The 21077-nt window shown below is 33.5% G+C and overlaps 1 protein-coding gene and 1 pseudogene across 2 annotated transcripts in view; one reads left to right on the top strand and one right to left on the bottom strand.

Annotated features, from left to right (window-relative positions):
- The window catches only part of Col11a1 (collagen type XI alpha 1 chain), a 197516-nt gene that overhangs the window by 152041 nt on the left and 24398 nt on the right, over positions 1-21077 (top strand). For both annotated transcript variants that reach the window (XM_074050884.1, XM_074050883.1), the window contains exons 47-54: positions 510-563; positions 2329-2382; positions 3635-3688; positions 9248-9301; positions 10010-10117; positions 10397-10450; positions 11061-11114; positions 12308-12361. In XM_074050884.1, the coding sequence (XP_073906985.1) occupies positions 510-563; positions 2329-2382; positions 3635-3688; positions 9248-9301; positions 10010-10117; positions 10397-10450; positions 11061-11114; positions 12308-12361 (486 nt within the window). The remainder of the gene's footprint in view (positions 1-509; positions 564-2328; positions 2383-3634; positions 3689-9247; positions 9302-10009; positions 10118-10396; positions 10451-11060; positions 11115-12307; positions 12362-21077) is intronic.
- LOC141414951 (guanine nucleotide-binding protein G(I)/G(S)/G(O) subunit gamma-10 pseudogene) lies at positions 7947-9208 on the bottom strand (annotated as a pseudogene).

A 21077-nucleotide genomic window follows, 5' to 3' on the forward strand; every position in this document is an offset into this window, starting at 1 on the left:
TAGATTTTATTTATAAATGTAGGTGTAAGATTTTTATCATATGTGGGCCACATTTGCATTATAAATATTTTAACAAATGTTAACTTCTGAGACTTAATTTCCATTCACTTATTTAACTTCTGGTTTTATATTAGAGAATGACGAGCATATATTTTTTTTGGTGGCACTGGAGTTTGAACTCAGGACTTTACACTTGCCCACACTACCACTATAGCCACATTTCCAACCCTTTTTGCTTCATTCATTTTTCAGATAGTCTTAAGTTTTTCCCTAGGCTAGCCTTGCTCCACTGTCCCCTTACCTCTGACTCCCACGCAGCTGAGATCATAGCAATGCACTTTAATGCTAGGCTTGTCAATTTCACTAGCTTTTGCTGAACTGACCTCAAATGATGATTCTGCTGATCCCTGCCTCCCAAGTGAGTATTAGTAGAGTGAGCCACAGCACTCAGCCACAAACATATCTTTTAAAGTGACAACTGACTTTTATTTGTTATTGTACTTTCTTAGGGTCTGCCAGGCCCACCTGGTGAGAAAGGAGAAAATGGAGACGTTGGCCCCATGGTAAGTTGGTATTTTCTAGAGTTTTGTTAGTATTACATGTTTCCACACTGCTCCTATCTTTATAACAAATTATTGATATGAATAAAATAGTTCTAGAGACTATGATATTTCACATTGACCCCCTCCCATTTTCCCTCTTGTATTCTATCTGAAGTCATTAAATACTGATAATATTACAAATTTATACCATTTCTTTCTCATTTCAAAATAGCATCATGCGTGCACAAGGCATTCATTGGCTCATACATTGCTATTTTTATGTCTTTGAAATTGAGCTGTATAAAATCAAGTGCTACACCTCAGTTAGTCTTTACCTTTGGACTTTGAGGTCAACAGGAAAGAGTAGATAACCTCTGCTTCTATTACTGGCAAAAATTGATAGGGAATAAAAACTTTCTTGTGCTTTGAAATGGCTTCTGAATTTCATAAGGAATCCAATCTTAGAGTGCTGTGAGTTATAATTTTTACATTTGTTAATTACGGCTGCCTAAGACTTCAGTGTAAAGTTTGAAATACATATAATTGTTTACTGATACTGTAGATAAGGAAATTTACCAAAGTAACTGAAATCTATAATGATAAGTGATGAATACCTTTCTTAATTGCTGCTTCCCTTCAACATTTCCCCAACTTTTACTTCTTCCAGAACATGCATTTTGGTATTTTTTACAAATGTTTGTTAGACTTTATGCTCTTTTAAGGACATCAGATTCATTTTACTATTTGCGATGATTTTTTATCATCAGTAAACCTAACTGCAAAGAATGAGTAATAAAAATTGCTGATTTTAATAACTGATTAATTCTTTCAAACAGAATAAGATACACAGAAATCTCTTTCTAGATATGGTTAGTGTGATGCCATGAATTGATATGTCTTTCTTGACCTACGGCAACAGATAATGTGAGAAAAAACTCAACCGTGGCCTTGGAATAAACTGAGATGTTTGAAAAAGATGATGTCCTTATATTCATTACAAGCTATTTAATCCTAACCTTGAGGTAGGGGATTTTGGGCTTCCATGTTTTATAAGAAGTGCCAGGAAACTCCACTTTGGAAATACAATTAAACAGTTATTGCTGATTTCCTGTTCTCACATGTAGAACATAAGAATCCATATACAAACATAAGCACATTAGAAATAAATAAAAAAGTGAGAGGGAGAGAGAGAAAGAAAGAGAGAGCCCACTGGAGATTTAACTCAAGGCCTTTCTGGCTAGGCCACCACTCTACCACTTGAGTCACTCCACTAGTCCTATTCGTGTTGGTTATTTTTGAGATAGGGTCGCACTTTATTCCCTGGGCAGGCCTGGACCACAATCCTCCTCTGTGTTCTTTCCTGAGTAGCTGGAGATGACAAATACATACCACCATGACCATATTTTATTGGTTAAGAAGGGGTTTTGTGCCCTTGAACTATTATCTTCTAGATAACTCCCTTCAAAGTAGCTAAGATTATAAACTTAAGTCAGTGTGCCCAGTTTCTAGTATATTCTTGCATACAATATTGCAGATTGTTTTGTAAATGTACTGAATCAGACAGTAGCAATAGGTTTTCTTGACTCTTTTCTAATCACTTTTTTTCTGAAGTGATGTTTGCTGACTTGATGTTGTCTCCATCAAGAGTAGCTTATATCTCTGATATGCTTCGCTGACTGTAGTTTCACAGGCTTAAACTACTTTTGGTTCTTTTCCTCACAAAATGAAAATGTTAAAAATGCATTTGAGTTTGATTCTTGTAAACATTATTATTCATCTTTTATAGGGTCCACCTGGTCCTCCTGGCCCAAGAGGCCCTCAAGGTCCCAATGGAGCTGATGTAAGTATATGTGAAGTATATGCTAATTTTTTGAAGTTCTCCAAGTGTTGGTGTTACTGCATTGCAGATGTCCTCAGAGGTATAATGGAGATAATTACACTACTGTTCACTATTGGGGGGAGATGAGAACTCAAGAATCATCTACTTACTCCACTTCATTGTACGAGGAATGAAATGGGCTTTCTAAGGAACTAGTTACTGCAAATATAAAGCAGACATAGAGTTCACATTCAAAACAGAAATATTAATTGTATTGTTCATATTATAATAAACCTCATTCTTCAGATTAATATACTGAGTCTGTGCCTTGCATATGATAATTGTTCAATAAGTAGCTGCTGAATTCTTTTCAATTTGAACTTTTCTTCTGACAGTGGTACGAGGACATGGTTTGTAACTGAGCTAGTCCAGGTCTATACTATAAGCATGCTTTATGTATACATCTACATAAAGAGTTTCACCCAAAATCTTTGCCTTTTATATTCTCGGTCTAGAAAATCTGTTAGGGCAGTATGTGCATAACCACACTCTTACCAATCGAGATGAAAGTGTTTCCCCTCAATTGTATAAAATGAATATTCCTCCAACCTGAAATTGGTCTCACATTATAGGATTTGGAAATGCAGTACCATATTTATCTTAGGTTACCATTAATAGGTTTCTACATTGAATAATCTCTCTACTTCTGACTTCATGTATTAATGATGAATAAGTTTGTACTTTCTCATTTTCTTTGGCTGGTCTTTATTGCTGTTTAATGTCAGATTTTAATTCTAGCAATACAGAGCTGAGTAAAACAAACTAGGAGAAGTTGACCTAAAGGAGCGTTTGTGTTTTAATTCCACTGAAGTAACTTAAAAGCTGACAAATAGTTTATAAGGAGGTTATTTTTTTTAACATGGATTATGTAACTCTTAACTGGAGATATAATTTTATCTATTATAAGTTAGCCTACAAAATTGACCTATTATTACATAGGCAAAGAAATTGAAATTATGTTCTAGGAATCAAGTGGCATGACCAGACCTAGCAAGTCTACTTTACATTTAGAACTTCTGGCGAAGTTGAAAGTCAATATAATACACGAAATTATTTGCTGTCAGTAAATTTGACAGTTCAAAGTCATAATTTTGTCCCATTCCTCAATGTACTCTATATTCTTACACATATTTCTCTCCATTTGAAGAAACCTAGATATATTTATGCACTTAATAAGAATAAGGATAACTGTACTACTCTTTCTAAACTGCAGGGACCACAAGGACCACCAGGATCTATTGGCTCAGTTGGTGGTGTTGGGGAAAAGGTAAGGATTTGGTGAAACACAGTCTGAAATAGCAATAGTGAAGAGCTTTTGATAGCATCAGGTGATATTTTAAGTTCTTATATCAGTGTACCTCTAAGTGTTTTATATATAACAATATGACTCACATCTTATCTACCCTAGTAGTTACACAAATTAAACTTAAATGATTTTTGAGATATCACATTTTTATTGCCAGCCATTGGACTGAATGATGAGTATGGCTATTTCCTTCATGAGGATGGTGTCATAGTTATCTACTTTTGTAAACTGGGAAGGCTGAGGCTTATAGAATTTCAGTAATTTCATTACTTTTTTTCATTAGAAAGTGACTAAGCCAGGCTCTCCTCCAAACCATGAATGTCGGAGAAGGATACAAGTCTTTGATACAGTGTCTCTGGGTAGTAACACTCAGTACTGAAAAATGGATAAGATCATTTGATATAGCTGACTCAAAGGGAAAGGGAATCATTTACATCACAAAACAATGAACCATTGATTTTGTTATATTTTGAGTTATACTTTCATTACTGATACTATGACCTGTCTTTGGCACTTTTCAAAGTATTTGGCATATGCCACAACATCTGAGCTCAGAAGAGCTTACTTTTCTGGTAAATATGATATCATTTTTAAATAAATCTCGTCTTCCTCTTAAGAAACTGTCAGAATGATTCATTGATTTCTTAGTAATTCATTCATGCTTATTTTTTAATAAAATTTTCAAGAAAATGATCTTTGGTATTTTTTTGATTTAAAAAAATGAATAACCAACTTTGAAGAAACAAAGAATTAAATTTCATACCATAAAATATTACACAGTGAAGACAATGTAAAATTTTCCTAAATTTATGTTATTAAAGGATATCAGTGGTGTTGATTTATCAACTTTTTAAAAATGACTTTGTTCTTTGGTTTCAAGTGTCTTTGGGATATTTCATCTTGTACTTAAATTCATTTGTTTTAATTAAAGGATTTCATCCTCAAAGAAATATAGCATGTTTAGAATGCATTATTTTTTTGTTGTTAACTTCTGCTTGACATTCATTGTATCTATAATTAACCCTATATGATTAACTGTTCAAAACAGTTCATTAATTACCAAATTGGATAAAATGGAATTACCTAATCCCTAGCCGGTGAACGCTGAGTTTTCTTTGACACTCTCCTTTTAATGTGAAAGTTGTGTATTGAAAGTGTTCTGGTGTTTGAGAATAGAATCGGAAGAATGATTTTTGTTGATTCAGTTGTTCTAGGAACAATAGCATAAGACAGCACTGGTCTGAGGATTCCACAAATCATATCAGCCTTACTTCCCTACTCTTCACCCTGACTCCTTTAGGCTTTAATGCTGTCTAGACAGTTGCGAGAAATAGTCACCAGTTTCACTTCCTTTACTTGTTTGCTAAAGACTTTGAATGCAGAGGGGGTAATTTTAAGTACTTCATTTGCTTCTTGTATGCCTTTTCTTCTGTAAAACTCTTGAAGATTGACACTGATGCCAGATGTTTGGAGATTTGGAAAAGTCCTACATAGCTTTTATTTAGCTTAAAGTCTATGAAGTGACACTATGTCAACTTTGTATCGTATCATGCTATGAGAATCATTCAATCAGGTTGATGACTTGTCTTTTACACTTTAAAAGTTCCTGATTTGAAATTTGTTACATAACAAAGCATGCTTTTAATTCTGCCCTTTTAAAATTTTTCTGTGGCAGGACAGAAATAGAACTCAGGTCTTATTTATTTTAAGGGTCTGGTAGCCAGGCATGGTGGCTCATGCCTGTAATTCAGGTACTTGAGAGAATTGCTCAGCAAGTGTAAGTTTGAGCACCAGTACTACAAGGAGAATCAACAGCCTGCCCTAATATAAACTGCTACAGATTATAGATTTCTGGTTTCATCTTGACTCTGGCTAAATGTGGCCCAATTCTTGTTTCTGAGATTTAATCCCTGTCACAAAAAAATGAAAATAATGAGCTAATATCCTTTAGTGATGCTGTATTTTGTTTAAGTACATTTAACTTATTCTTCATGTAATGTATATTTGCTATAGCTGGCTTTTGCATCAACAATTTCCTCAAAACAAGTAAATATAACAAGACACTTCCTTAGAATTTGTTGCATGTTTCTGATTCTGGACATACAGAAAAATTTGCTATTCCTTTTAAAAGAAGCTTTACCCAAACAAGCATGTTGTAGAATGGAGTAAAATGGTTGAGTCCATAAGTAATAACTTCGTAAACGAACACCTCCTTCCTATACCAGGGCTCTATCATACAATTTTGTTCTTCACAGTAAGTATTGTGTAACATGGATGAAACTATAAATATGGTTTAACTATATTTGTATAGAAAATTTTAATTTCATCTTCATAATTGTTATTTATTCTATAATGTATATTTGGTACTAATATGCATAAAGGTAATTTTCATTTATTTTTGAACAAAAGTACATTAATGTATTGTTCTTTTTAAAATTTTTTTATTCATTTATTCACATGTGCATACATTGTTTGGGCCATTCCTCCTCCCTGCCCCCACCCCCTCCTTTTTTCCCCCCACCCCCCTTGCTTCCAGGTAAAACCTGTTCTGTTCTGCCCTTTCTCTAATTTTGTTGAAGAGAAAATATAAGCAATAATAAGAAAGACAAAGCATTTTTGCTAGTTGAGATAGTATTGGTCTTAAAGAAACTTTGTAGTGAAAATAGTCCATCCTGGAATTTTGACAGTTGTTTCAAACTATTCCCTTATCATACATCATTTCCTTCATCTAAAAAAAATTAAAGTAATCATTTTAGAATATCTGTAGATTTAAGTTTATAGTTTTCAAGAATGAAAAAGGAAGAGAAAATGCATAGAGACTGGCTAAAAATATTGTAGTTATTTTCCTCTAGTTCCAACTTTTTTTAATAGGGTTAATATGATACATAAAACATTTTTACATGCTTAATAAATATCCTACATATCAAAATAAATACTGTATGTGTTCCATATATAAAATATTTAACACAGATATTTTACAGTTGATTTGAATGACAAACTACTTCTTTCATTTCAAAGATATGAATAACAGCTCATGAAAAATTACTTACATATCATTCCATCATTCTGAGATTGCTGAGTGATTCCTTTCTTCATAAACAATGTAAATGCAATATTTTACTTATAAGTTTTTATTCAAAATACTGAGAATATTTGCCATTTATCTTGTGGGAGACAAAAATTCATGCATAAGAATACTACCAAAATATTCCTGCCGAGCCTTTCACCATACTGATAACATAATAAATTTAAATATGTGAATATTCTCAAAAATGAGAAATTATGTACACAAAATATTCCCTGGAATTATATTTATATTTAAGTTTCAAACCTTTTTCAGTGCAGTGAGTTTGCATCAAGAATATTGGAAGTGCCACTGTTAAATATTGAAGGAATATATGTCTTCAGTTTTCTTTTCAATTTAGAATAGCAATGCCCATTTCAGAATTACTACTGACTTTGGAGTTTCTAGTACCAATGATGTTGAATGGAAATAGTTCATGAATGTGCTGTATAACCTTACTTAAATGATTACTTGAACATGTTATCTTTTTACACATTTCTAGGTGTGGAGCGTTAACAGATTTGTGTAGCTGAAATCACCTTGTGTAGGAGATTTCTTTATTAAACAGCTGATCTAAAGCATAGACCATCCATATCTAAACAAGATCATAAAAGCCATCAAATGTACAACATATATATACTCAAACTGATCAATTTTAATCAGCATCTTACATAGCTTTTATATTTATAATCTTTCCCCTATGTTCCTTAGATCTCTACTAACTGCATTCTATAGGATTATCAGTACAAATACAAATTATTTGCTTACTTACTACATTAAAGAGAGGATGAATTCATATTTTAATAAATTGCAACTTAAAATTTTTAATCAATAGACTTATTATAGCATGAGTATTGACGCTGTACCAATCTATACACTGTTAAGGAACAGATAGATGTATCTTATTGTGATTTTGTAGTAACAGGGTTAGTGTGCGTGTCCCAATTAACATAGGAGAATATTAGCAAAAGCCTATCTGATTCTGTCTTCTCAACTGAGAAATAAAAGTATTGACATCAGCTATATAAAAAGTTCCTTTCCCTTTGTAAAGTTTTTTATTGACTTTTAAGCAGCACAATGATTTAGGTGTTAATCTAAAATGGTATGGCCATAGGTGAAGACAAATAAAAACATTATTTCTGTGTTCTAATCCTCAGTTGATCTTTTTTTTTTTTGCTGTCATAGAAAATGATGAATTAGACAGAAATTTATTTCCAAGCTCTTCAAAGATTATTGCAAACACAAATAAAGTATCCTCCTAAAAAGTGTCCCAAATTAAATCAAAGGCACATCATCCAAGTAAAATACTTGTGACATGAAGAATTCTTTTAGGTTGTAACATTTTCACATTACTTTGTTTTTAACCATTTGCAATGTTCTATATGTAGGTCACATTTTAAACATTCCTTAAAGATATAAAATAATGTAGTTGTCTAAAGATACAACCATGACTATAAAGTAAAGGAACTTAGGGGAAGAAAGATCAAATCTGCTTCATACACAAGATGGGGCAACCTAATACACAACATAACATTTTTTCAAACAAGTTTGCAAAGAAACGTCTCTCCTACTTAATGTTAAAAATAAAACAAGTGAGAGTCTCATTTAAAAATTTAAAAATGAGAATCTTCTCATGTAAAAAATCAAGACATCTTTTCATTAGTAAGCCTGTTCTTCTCCCCTGATTTTAGCTTTTCATGTTCTCATTTAATAGTTGTAAATTCATGAGAAAAGAACAACTTTTATTATAATACAAAAATCTTAGGAACAAGTTACAAATACTCATTTTTCAATAAACAAAACTGTTTTCCTTCCTAAAATGTAAACATCCAGTAAATAAAACCTACATGATAGTTCAGGTTTAAAACCACCAGTAAATCACTTATAAAAGAGGTGTATTTTGGTATGTTTGGTAATAAGGTTCTTTGTCTTAATATAAAGCACTTCAGCAAAAAGAACTAGGCCATTACTATTTAAAACTATACTCCTTCACTTTGTTTCCTTGCTTAAGTAGCAAACCATTAATTCTTTAGAATGTTGGCTATAGGACCAGGCCACAGAAAAAGTGTGAAATGTCTAATAGTCATTTGGCTAGAGAAAAGTGTTTTCTTGAAACTTGGAGGCAGTCATCCATCACTTTGTGCTTGAAGGCATTCCTCACCGAACTTCCTCCCTACAGTCTTCAGAGTAGAGCACACGGTCTGGGGTCCCGGAAGGGATTGCTTCCAGCTGGAACACCAACCAGCAGGTCATCCTCGCAGGCGTTCTGCATGCAGTACTGCTGAAGCTCTGCAGCTGCCTGCGAGACCTTGATGCGCTCCACGCCTGCCTCCAGCTTGAGCTGCTCCACCAGGCGCTGCAGGGCGCTCACACTGGCCTGGGAAGACATGGTAGCGGCGCAGGCTCCCAGGGCGGCTGAGCTCGGCCGGGCCCTCAGTTGATCTTTTTCTTTGTAGGGTGAACCTGGAGAAGCAGGGAACCCAGGGCCTCCTGGTGAAGCAGGATCCGGTGTAAGTGTTGTCTTTGTGTCCATGTAGGGGGTCATTGGTTTAGAAATTTCTTCCAGATCATTTTAAGCAGCTAACTTAACTCCTTCTGTAATTCAGTTTTCTTCTTTCCTTTCCCAGTCATTAAAAGTAATCACAAATGCAGAACCTCATTCTTTAATAATTGTCCATATTCCTGTATATCTTGATTCACATATAAATTGAAAAAGAGATCATATTTGCATAAGAGAAAGCATTAAAATTACAAGCTATTTATTGTAAGTTTTCACTTTAGTGAATTCTCCACAAAAGAAACAAGCACAAAACTTTGCTGCACCAAATAAAGTTACGATTTGTATTGCAATTGCATTGTTCTAACATGAATTAGCTTAAACTAGGTGTGAATCTTCTATTCCCCCTCCTGGAAACCTTTGGCAATGCCTGGAAACATTGATAATCATACTTGGACTGGTGCTGCCTACTAGCATTTAGTTAATACAGGTCATAGATACCACTGGATATTTTACAATGCTCGATATAGACCCTAGCAGCAAAGATTTATTGAGATCAATGTGCTGATGTTAAAAAATTCAGACTCTAGGACTGGGGTCATGGCTCAAGTGGTAGAGCACTTGCCAAGCAAGTGCAAGGCCCTGAGTTCAAACCTCCGTGCTGCCATAAGCAATGCAGACTCAAAGCTTGTAAACTATTTTCTCTCTCATACTTATGTAGGGTCCCAAAGGAGAAAGAGGAGAAAAAGGAGAAGCTGGTCCTCCAGGTGCTGCTGGACCACCAGGTGCTAAGGGGCCACCAGGTGACGATGGCCCTAAGGGTAATCCGGTGAGTTGGGTCCCATAAAGGGGCATTTATGCTAAACTTACTTTGGAGCTTTTCATACAAAGATTAGGAATCTGAAATACTGGCCTGTGCTTGGTGAATCTTACTTTTTATCATTTCATATATTCATAAGCATTCTTAATTTATTTCTCTTTTAAGAAATTTTCTATCAAGTGAAGAGAAATAGTCTTACTAGGCTTTGACAAAACTTTATAACCTCTTAAACTTCAAAATAAAAATCACTTTTCACTTATTTATTTTTCTTTAAAAACATCATTTTAGGGTCCTGTCGGTTTTCCTGGAGATCCTGGTCCTCCCGGGGAACCTGGCCCTGCAGTAAGTGTCATGAAAAAATAAAAGAATGGTTCTTGTGGGGATAATCCCACTGTCCCTATTGTTAATTAAAGAAAATTCTTCCTTACTTAAGTGTCGTCCTAAAAATAAATAAGCAAACAGCAGTGACAACTGTGAGAAAATCCACGGCATTGAAGACTATTAGACCAAAATTCCACAGTTATGCTCTTCAGTTTTATTAATTTTCTATGATTTGTTGGATTGTACAAATTACCCGAATAGCAGCATCATTACTATTTTAAAGTTACAAGACTTCTGCTTTTGTTCTTAGTCTCTTTTATAATGTAAATCCTATCTCTAACTGCACCATCTCCATTCACGGTGAAAGGAAACCTTCTACACTAATCAGTCCCTCATTATTTCCTTACCTCAAGAGCAGACTGTTTTCAAGTTGATGTAGAAACAGTTTCACAAATCCTTACAGAGGGAGCGAGGGCACCAAAACCCTAAATGATAAAGTATAGCAATTTTGTTTTTCCACCTGATAATAATGGATCTGAAGAATACAGTCTTTCAAAAGCTTTTGTTTTCCCCTGATAAAAATGAAATATGGCAAAAAACATGTGGGGTGATGTTTTATTTCCTATTACAGGGTCAAGATGGTGTTGGTGGTGACAAGGGTGAAGATGGAGATCCTGGGCAACCGGTAAGCAGCACAGGCATCCCCCCCTACTTACATAGTCTCAAACAATCAGAAGTGGTCAGCCAGTCAGAAGGGATAGCTCAGTATCCACAATGTGTTTAAATAAATTTATGTTATGTAGCTACAGGCAGTAGGTTCTAGGGATGTTGGATAATATCATAGAATACTTTCTTACATGTGTCAAATACTTACTAAAATAGACCATTTAACTATTTCATCATCACAATAAGACTTAAGGAGTTTTCTGTACTTTTCTAAAGGAACTGTAAAAAAAAGTTTGAATTATAGCTTAAGTCAGTCTCCTATGAAGTGTTTCTTACTTGATGTGAATTATGAAGTATAAGAAAAGACTTCATAATGAAACTATAGCCATTCATACTTAAGATCTTGTCATACTAGATCAAATTCAGTTATCTATTCATTTGTGTTAAGTAAAAATTATTTTAAAACATACATAAGACTGAAAGAAAGGAAAACAAATAAGTAGTTTATTTCAATTAGGAACAATGCCAATTAGAAACATAAGTGAACTTAGCATAGTGTAGACCTTTTCATCTTTTTTTCAAGTTTAGAATGACATAATGTGTTTTGGCCACATGGATTATTTGGGGAGGAAGTAAGGCAGGACATTAATTTTAGTAGGAACTTAAACCCACTACACACTTACCACAATTTTGTCCATAGAACCAGTTCCTCTAGGATATTTGCAGTCAGAGACAGAGGCTTCTGTGGAGATGAAACCTATGGCTCATATGCCAGCATGCTGTGAACACTTTTGCATAAAAATGCTAGTGTTTTACAAAAAATTTAGAGGTAATATATTTATAGCTTCACAACAGTATGTGATATGGAGAATTATTACTGACTTCATAATTCTATTAATAAGTATCAAGTGTATACTTGCTGGATACAAATTAGTGCTTTGTAAAAGGACAGTTTTATATAGATGGAACCTGATTCCCTTTATTCTCATCATGAAGTCGTTTGCTTAGGTACCATATGCAGCTCTATATATAGATAGATAGAAGAAGTTTAAGTTCTTAAGTAAGGCTGAGATTGTTTTTAGAAAAGATAGATGTGTGGAAATAAGGAAAGAAGGTCAGAGCTCAGATTTTGAGGGTTTGTGTGGGCCATAAAATAATACCCAAATTATTAAAAGACATTTTTCACATTTATGTATACATATTCACTTTTAGGGTCCTCCTGGTCCATCTGGTGAGGCTGGCCCACCAGGTCCTCCTGGAAAAAGAGTAAGTTTCATTGTTAATTTGAAATGCCTGCTTGTTATTCAAAATATGTTTAAATTTATATTGTTTACATAAGCAACAGGCAGCAGGTTCTAAGGAAACTGGAAAATATGACAGTATTTTATGAAATACTGTGATAGTTACTGAAAAAGAGTGTTTAACCACTTAATATCACACTAAGAATCAGAAAAACAACTCCAACTTAGCGAGTTTTCTACTCTTGCTTAGTACTCTCCTCTGTATAAGTGTTGTAGACTGTTGATAAAAATTCTGGCTCCTATGACATGTGTTGAAACTATTCCAGGAATGGGGGGAGAGGGTACAAAGGAGAATGATGGGAGGGGGTGAATTCAAGTATGATATATTTGATATATGTAAGAACTTTTGTAAATGCCACAATGTACCCCCACCCAGCAAAACAATTTAAAAAATCCTCAGGGAAATGAATTTTCATAAAAGACTATGCCAACATATAAATAGTTACTGGTCAAAATATTCACTGCACTAGAATCAAGGAGATTTTTAATTTTTAAGTCAAATTTTTAATGAAATGTTATGCTTTCATTAACATGATAATTTCACGACTAATAGGGTACAGTTTGAGATTTTAACACAAGCATACCGTATGCAATGATGAAATCAGAATAATTAGCATTTTACCCTAATTACCATCTCTTCATGTCTGGAGTCTTGGAGCTCCTATCCTCTAGATTTTCATAAAATATATATCAGATTATTGTGAACTGTTGTTACAGCACTGAGCTCTGCAATACTGGGATTTTTTCTTCTATCTAACTGGGTTGGTACTTGTTCAAACTTTCTTTATCCATTCTACTCTCCCATGTCTCCAGTCATCACTATTCTATATTCAAGTTGGCTGTTTTTCTTTTAGCTTCTACTTGTAAGAGAGAACATGCAGCATTTTTCTTTCTGTGTAGGGCTTATTTCACTTAACACAGTGTTCTCCAGTTCCATCCATTTTCTTGAAAATGATAGGATCTCATTCTTCATGAATGCATAATATTCCTTGCTGAATAAATAGCATGTTTTCTTCATCCATCGATCTATCTATGGATACCTAGGTTGATTTCTCATCTTAGCAGTTGTAACAAACATGGGAATGCAGGTCTCTCATTGACAGGGTTGATTTCATTTACTTTGGATATATATTAAAAAAAGGGGGAAAGCTAGATCATATGCTACTATAATCTTAAGGATTTTTGAGGAACCATATTACCATTCTCCATCATTGTGATGCTAATTTACATTCCCACTAGTAGTATATAAGTTACTTTTTTCCACATCCTTGTGAAATTTATTTTTTATCATTTTGACAACAGGGATTCTAAGGGAGGTGGGGGAGATTCTATGCCATTATGATTTTGATTTACATTTCCCCAATGGCTAATGTTATTGAGCAATTTTTCATGTACGTGTTCTTTGTATTTCTTTTGAGAACTGTCTTTTCAGATCATTTGCTTGTTTTTTAATTGGATCACTCATTTATTGACATTGCAATATTAGTTTCTTATAGGTTCTGGATATTAGCCTTTTATGGGTGAACAGTTTGCAGTTACATTCTCACAGTCTTTGGATTGTCTCTTCCCTATGTTGATTGTGGTTTTGGTCTGTGTGTCCTTCTGTGTCAGTACCACACTGGTTTGGCTGCTTTGCTCTGCAGCGTGGCTTCAAACCAGATGCTGGGATGCCTCCAGCTTCGTTCTGTTTGTTCAAGTTCTCTTTGTCTACTAGGGTCTGCTGTGCTTCCATGAACTTTAGGATTGTTTTTTTGCTGGGCCTACGAAGAATACCATTGGTATTTTGGTGGGGATTGAGTTGAATTCACAAATTGCTTTGGGTAGTACGTACATTGTAGCAATATTAATTCCTTCAATCTGCGATTAAGGGCGATGTTTCTACTTCTAAATGGCATTTAAGGTTTTTTTGGAGACACTTTTGACTTCCTTCATTAAATTTATTCTCAGGTTTTTTATTTTTACTTATAGCTACTGTGAACGGGATTGTTGTTATTATATCTTTCCCAGAAAATTTATTATTGGTGTTTAACGATACTCTTGATTTTTGTGTCGCAAGTGAATATTCAATTTATGATGAAACAAATGGAATGTAACCCCATTATAAGTTGAGGAAGATGTCCATCTCTATACATAGAAAGATATAGATACAGACATAGATATATACATTCCATAAGCCATAAATTGAAAATGTACATTGATTATTCGTTTACAGCACCTAACCCACCGAATGACACATATGTTCAGTATACGTACAGATAGATATATGTATGTACAGTGGAATTTCATTTTCATAGTATTCCAAAAACTTTAAAAACATATTGAGTATTCAAACATGAGTGGTGAAAATAACAAAGAAAATTAGGTAGTGGTTAACAAATGTGTAGGATGGGAATTCTGGAGAGAAATTTCATGGTGACAGTTGTAAATGGCATGCACGAAGTATCTGCTGCGTATTCTGGACTGAATTACATAATGGATTTGGTTGCTGAGGGCCTAAGGTAATGAAATCTACTTCACTGAATTGTTCTCTGTGTCTTATTTTTCCATGAGTATTATTAGAAAGTCTTTTAGTAAAGTCCTCCCTTTTTGATTTTTCCTCTTGTTCTGTCATTTTGATGATACTGGGGATTGAACTCATGGCTTTGTGGTTGTCATACCCCTAGACCTTTAGATTTTAGTTTGTTTTTCAGATAGGGTCTTGTGCTAACTTTGCCTGAGCTGACTTATAACTGTGATCCTCCTACCTCAGTCTCCTGAGTAGCTAGGATCACAGGTGTGTGCCACCACGCCTGGTTAGATTTTTTTAATGGGGTCTTACTAACTTTTTGCTGGGCATCCCTCTAACAATGATCCTCCTGTAGGAAAGTCCCAAGTAGCTGGTGTTATAGGCATAAGTGAAAGGGTACCCAGTCCTTTTTGATTTTTGATAAACTTTAGGAATATTCTGTGTTTCATTTTAAATAATAGTTTTTAAAAATATTCTAGTCACTTTGTAAACAAAATCAGGTTTTACATCCATGAATTATTAATGACGTGGAAACGGTGATAACTTCATGTGATCAGGAAGCTATTTGCATTCCTGTTATTGTAGTAGAATTGTTGCCTTGAGGTCAGCATGATTGGACAATGACATGCAGACTTTCGTCTCTTAAAATGCAACGTCATTAAATCTAACCTGAAAACTACTGATCACAGCGTGCTAAATCGCTTCTTATTTTTAAGTTTAATAAACTGGCATCCTTAACTGACTCTCTGATTTACACAACAATCTATTCTCTTCACCAAAGTAAAATATATTTAATGGCATGAAAAATTATTCTAAAGTGAATAACCTCATAACTAAAATTATTATTTGCTTTGATTTAATGCTAACATCTAATTCTTGTACACTTTTAAATTATAGCCAATCAAACTAGTTAATTTACTCAAGAGTTCTATCTTCATATAAACAAATAGTGTTCAATTAAAAAGAAGTTATTTATCAAGGTCCTTTGCAATTTATAAACTGACACTTTATATCTTTATATCAGACTAAAATAATTTATAATGCTGTTGCATTTGATTCAGAGAGACCTGGTTTCAAATCCTTGTGACATTGGATAAGTTAATTTTTTGTGTCTCAGTGTTCTCATTTGTAATGTGAGCATAATAACTAATTTCCAGTGCTGAAGTGAGGATGAATTACATTGCTATCATGTGTGCTCAACGCACCAGGTCCAATGCGTGGACATATCAAGAATGAGAACAGTGGATGTCATTACTTACATTGACTGAGAGTTTCAAATTTTGGCTGTATTTATAAATTAAATAAATTTAGTATCAAATAAAATTTCCACTTAAAAGAAAGATCACAACATTTTCTTCTAAATTTTCCAGAAGTATGAGCTAAAGAAAACTTAGTAACAATAAATTTATAGTAACTTCACAGTGAACTTAGTTTTGTTTCTTGTCTTTTGAGCTGTCCTTTAGTTTTACAGTGATCAAATACTGAACTAACCGAGTGATACACATACAAGAAGTATTCAAAATATTAAGTAGACACATTTTCAAAGTACAAGATACTGTGATTCTGTTAAGTTGATACATATTTGTATTATTTGCTCCTAAATGTAAAATCATGGATATTGATAAATAAATTCCCATGAAAACAATTGCAAAATGGGAGCATTTAAATTGATTAGCAACTGCATTTATTTTTAATGAATTAGATTTGCCAAGCAACTGAGATTTATTTCCAGTTTGAGAAATAATGTAATTAAGAAAGTCAATTGAGAAGGAACTGTCTGGGGAGTTAAAAGTATTGTAAAATTGTGAGGTCACTGAGTCCACACACGGGGTGAACACAAGCATCTGCTCCAACAAGGCTATAATTAGCAGGGTGATTTCTGCAGACTGAAAGTGAATTATGAGTGCTGCTTCATATGCCTTTTGGTTCAGCCAGCTTGAGGTAGCGTCCCCTGCAGTAATCAATTTAATACCAACTTTGTGAAAACGTCAAGAACGTATTCCTATGTAATAATTACAATATCTATGATTTGGTCAAATGCAGAATTGCCTTAAAATCTATTTCCCTTCAGTCCATCTAGGACAGGTAGTCTTAAGCTTTTCATGTGTTTTGTGGAAGTTAACATTTGTCTTACCTGTTGTTTCTGGACATTAGAAGCTCACAAAAGTAGACTGATAACAATTTTGCTGTAAAATCCTATGGCAGAAGTACCAAAACCTAGAAATATGCTCAAAATTGTGTCACGTTTTATGAGTGAATCTTACATATGATTGAAAAATAAGACTTCCTGAGAGAATATTGATCAGAACGTTGTGAGTGGCAGTCATACTCAGAGTCAGTATTCTGATGATTATTGAACAACTTGGAAAATTATTTGTAATATACATACCTTACTCCATGCAGTTGTAATACTTGAGAGTAAATGTATATTTCCTTATGGCACTTGAAGATTATACAACTTATATCAGTTACCCATGGAATTTTAAAACTCAAATTACCCTTAAAGCTAGTACCACTACCCTTTTATTGAAAAAGAATTCTAAAGTTGGTTAAAATAATATCTAATACTATGACCTGAAGAAGCATATATAATGGAATTTGAGTTCAATTCATATTGCCGAAGTACAACTTACAACAAAAATTAAAGTAACTAATATTAATTGATTACAAAGGCAATCAAATCTTTAATGTAAACATATATATGCACACATAAAATGTATACAAAGTGACATTAATATATGTCAGCAATGACAAGAATAAATTAACATACTATATTATATCTATATTACTATTGACGTATACTATTATGTATATGTGTTATTAATTCAAATGTACTATTAATTCAAATTTCAAACTAAGACGTTTGTTTTTCAAGTATTGGAAAATTTCTACATTATGTAAATGTATAAGTAAAAAATACTTTGTGATGATAAAATAGATTATAAATCCACTTAAAATATCTGTTCGATAGAAAGTAGCCTCCCTCACGACCATCAGGCAAACAAGGTCAGCATTTGCATTGGGAACCACTGCAGGTTGTAATATGTCTTGGAGATACATAGTTCCAAAAATAATTCTGAAAATTCTAAAAACAATTCTGAATTAAATTTAATTTTATCATAAAATAAAACGTTTTTGACACTGTTTAGGAGAAACCGTTCTAGCTATTTTTAGGTAAAAAAAATGATAACACTTGCTCATTTAGTATATTTGTAAATGTTTATTCAAATATTTAATTTTGAGCTAAATTTGACATCCTTTATTCTGCAACTATTGAAAATGTCATTACTGTTCCCAAGTCGCTCCCTTTGTCTAATTTCCCTCTTTTCTCCTTAACTGTCAAGCCAGCACTAAGCATGCACCTTAATCTTCCCTGTGCAACCATGTATATGCACAGACTTAGCTAACAACCTGCCTGACTGATAACTTCCAAGATGGTTGTGTATTTCTATCCTATGTCTGTTTCTGCATCTGAATGGTCAGAAGGTGAGGTGTTATAAGGGATCATCCCACCTTATCTATCCATATTGTAAGATTCCAATTAGAGATTGGATTTTTAGCAAAGTCTTCTCTTGCTAACCTGGATCAATGTACCTATTTTCTATACCCACCTCATCACTGTATATTTTATAATATACTATATTTATTAACGCTAATATTTGTCTTTGTAACTAAATTTTCTGAACCCCTTATGGTTTCAATTTTATTTTTTATTTGTATTCTTCATGCATAGCACATTTCTGGAACATAAGCAACATTTAGATATTTGTGACACGAGTAGATGAGTGGATAATCATAGGATCATACTGTAAAATTTGAATAGTGGAAAAATATTTTCTTAGATGTCTTTTAGTATGCATATTCATCCTGGGTAAGAAAATCTGCTATAATAGTGATTATGGGTAAAGAATTAACTCGGGCCTATTTATGTAAACATGTGAGAAATAATTAATACAAGACTTTGTTCACAGACCTTGCTTTAGTCCATTTTGTGCTTGTGTAACCAAACCCCACAGAATGGGTACTTTATAAGGAAATGTATTGGTTCATGGTTTTGGGGGCAGGAGGTGAGGATTTTCTTGCTGAATGATCCATAGCAAAAGGGCTAAGAGAGTGAGGTAAGAAGAGAGGAAGGGAGAAAGAAGGAGAGAGGGAGAGAGAGAGAGAGAGAAAGAGAGAGAGATCTCACAGCTTTGAGTCCATTTGTAATCAGCATAATCCATTCATGAGAGAGGAGCCTTCATTACTTAAATACTTCCCAACACTGTTGCATTCCCATTAGATTGCAACACCTGCACTTGGGAGACTCGCACTGTAGGAGGCATTATGAGTTTTCTCCATGGAAACTTTCAAGTTCTTAGAAAAATGTCTGCTTTCATCTTAGTTTTTCTGGAAAAAAAAAAAGATTGTTTACCATCTAGAAAGAAAATATAGGGATTAAGTAAAAATAGGGAAAATGAAAAAAATTAAAAGAGCAGAGTCATTTAATAAGGAATTCTAACATGACAGATATTTGCGAACAGAAAGAGGAAATCCTTTTGAGGTTATAGAAATCCTCTTCAATCATAAATTTTTGGCTATATTATATTTTCTTTGGGTCAAAATTCTCTAGGCTCTTAAAACTCAGATTTTTCTCTCTTATTGTAAAGGGATGATATTTTTTCTCTTTTTAGGGTAGTAGGTGGCTTGCACTTTTAGAGCCAGTCATTGACAAATCTTCTATAACATGAAATTCATATGCATAAATGCAATCTTTTGAGCTTAAGACCATATATATATATATATATATATATATATATATATATATATATCACAATTTTAAGGAAAATTTGTCATCCTTGATGAATAAGAAAAAGCTAATAATCTATTGAATTACATTATTTCTATTTTCAAAATAATAGATTTATGACTGTTTTATCTACTTTGCATTGTGTAATACACACTGAAATAATTTATGGCTCAACATTAGGAAAACTTTAAAGTTTATGCTTCAATTCAGAAATCCTCTTGCATGAATAATACAAAGTTAAAAAAATACACTTTGGAGATTTAATATATATGTTATGGTTCAGAATATTGTTCCCACATCATAAGACTGCTCATAGACTTCCTACATTTCTCATTTTTGATTAAGGTGCAATGAATGTCAAAAAATAAATGAGGTTGCAGTGCTGATATTGAAAATATCTTATTTAATCTTTCAGTACTTATGCTTTCATGTGCTATCTTCAGTATAATTTTTTTCTATTCTTGCTCTAATACTGGGTTTCAAAAAGTGATACTATTTTGATGCTACTTTTTAAAGTTACATAGCTGCATGAAATGAGCATACCTCATTGATCATCATGATTTTAAATGCTAGGTTTCCTGAGCTACAACATGATCTGATCCTGTAAAAATGCATGAACATATGGAGGTTCTTAGATTAAGAAAGGGGACACTCTTAAAACACATATAGTATGGAAGTGAAATTTGATACATTGAATTAATTCCTAATAATCAAACATAATAAATTATATCAGTATTTATACTAACAGTAACTATTTTAATTCATAAACTTTTAAAATTTTTACTATGGCCTTATATTTTTTTATTGTTGTGCTGGGTGAGGGTACATTGCAACATTTACAAAAGTTCTTACAATGTATCAAATATATCATGCTTGAATTCACTCCCTCCACCATTCTCCTTTATCCACCCCCTCTTCCTGGAATAGTTTGAACAGGTATCATTTTTACATTTGCATACATATGTACACACTATTTTCACTTTATTAACTCTCCTACACCCTTTCCCCACCACCTTCCCCCCTCTTACTGGTATCAACCCTCTAGACAGGATCCGATCCATCCTCCTGTTCTTCGATTTTGTAGAAGAAAGAAAAAACGGCATTTTTGCTTGTTTAAAACAGCTACACAGGGAGTTTCCTTGTGACATTTCCATGTATATATATGTATTATAACCCGAATTGGTTAATTTCCTTTATTTTTCTTCATTCTACCTTAGTCCCTTTCTTATGATGTTTTCAACCAGTTCAAAAATTCTATATTCATTTTTGTATGTGGCCTTATATTGATGTTATGTGATTATCTGTAGACTACTCAATCTGTATTTTTAATAGTCTAAGCAGAAGTTTGTAGATAAAAATTGTCTTGATATTCAATTTTGTGTTTTA

The sequence above is a fragment of the Castor canadensis genome, chromosome 12, assembly GCF_047511655.1.
Source record: "Castor canadensis chromosome 12, mCasCan1.hap1v2, whole genome shotgun sequence".
Lineage (NCBI taxonomy): Eukaryota > Metazoa > Chordata > Mammalia > Rodentia > Castoridae > Castor > Castor canadensis.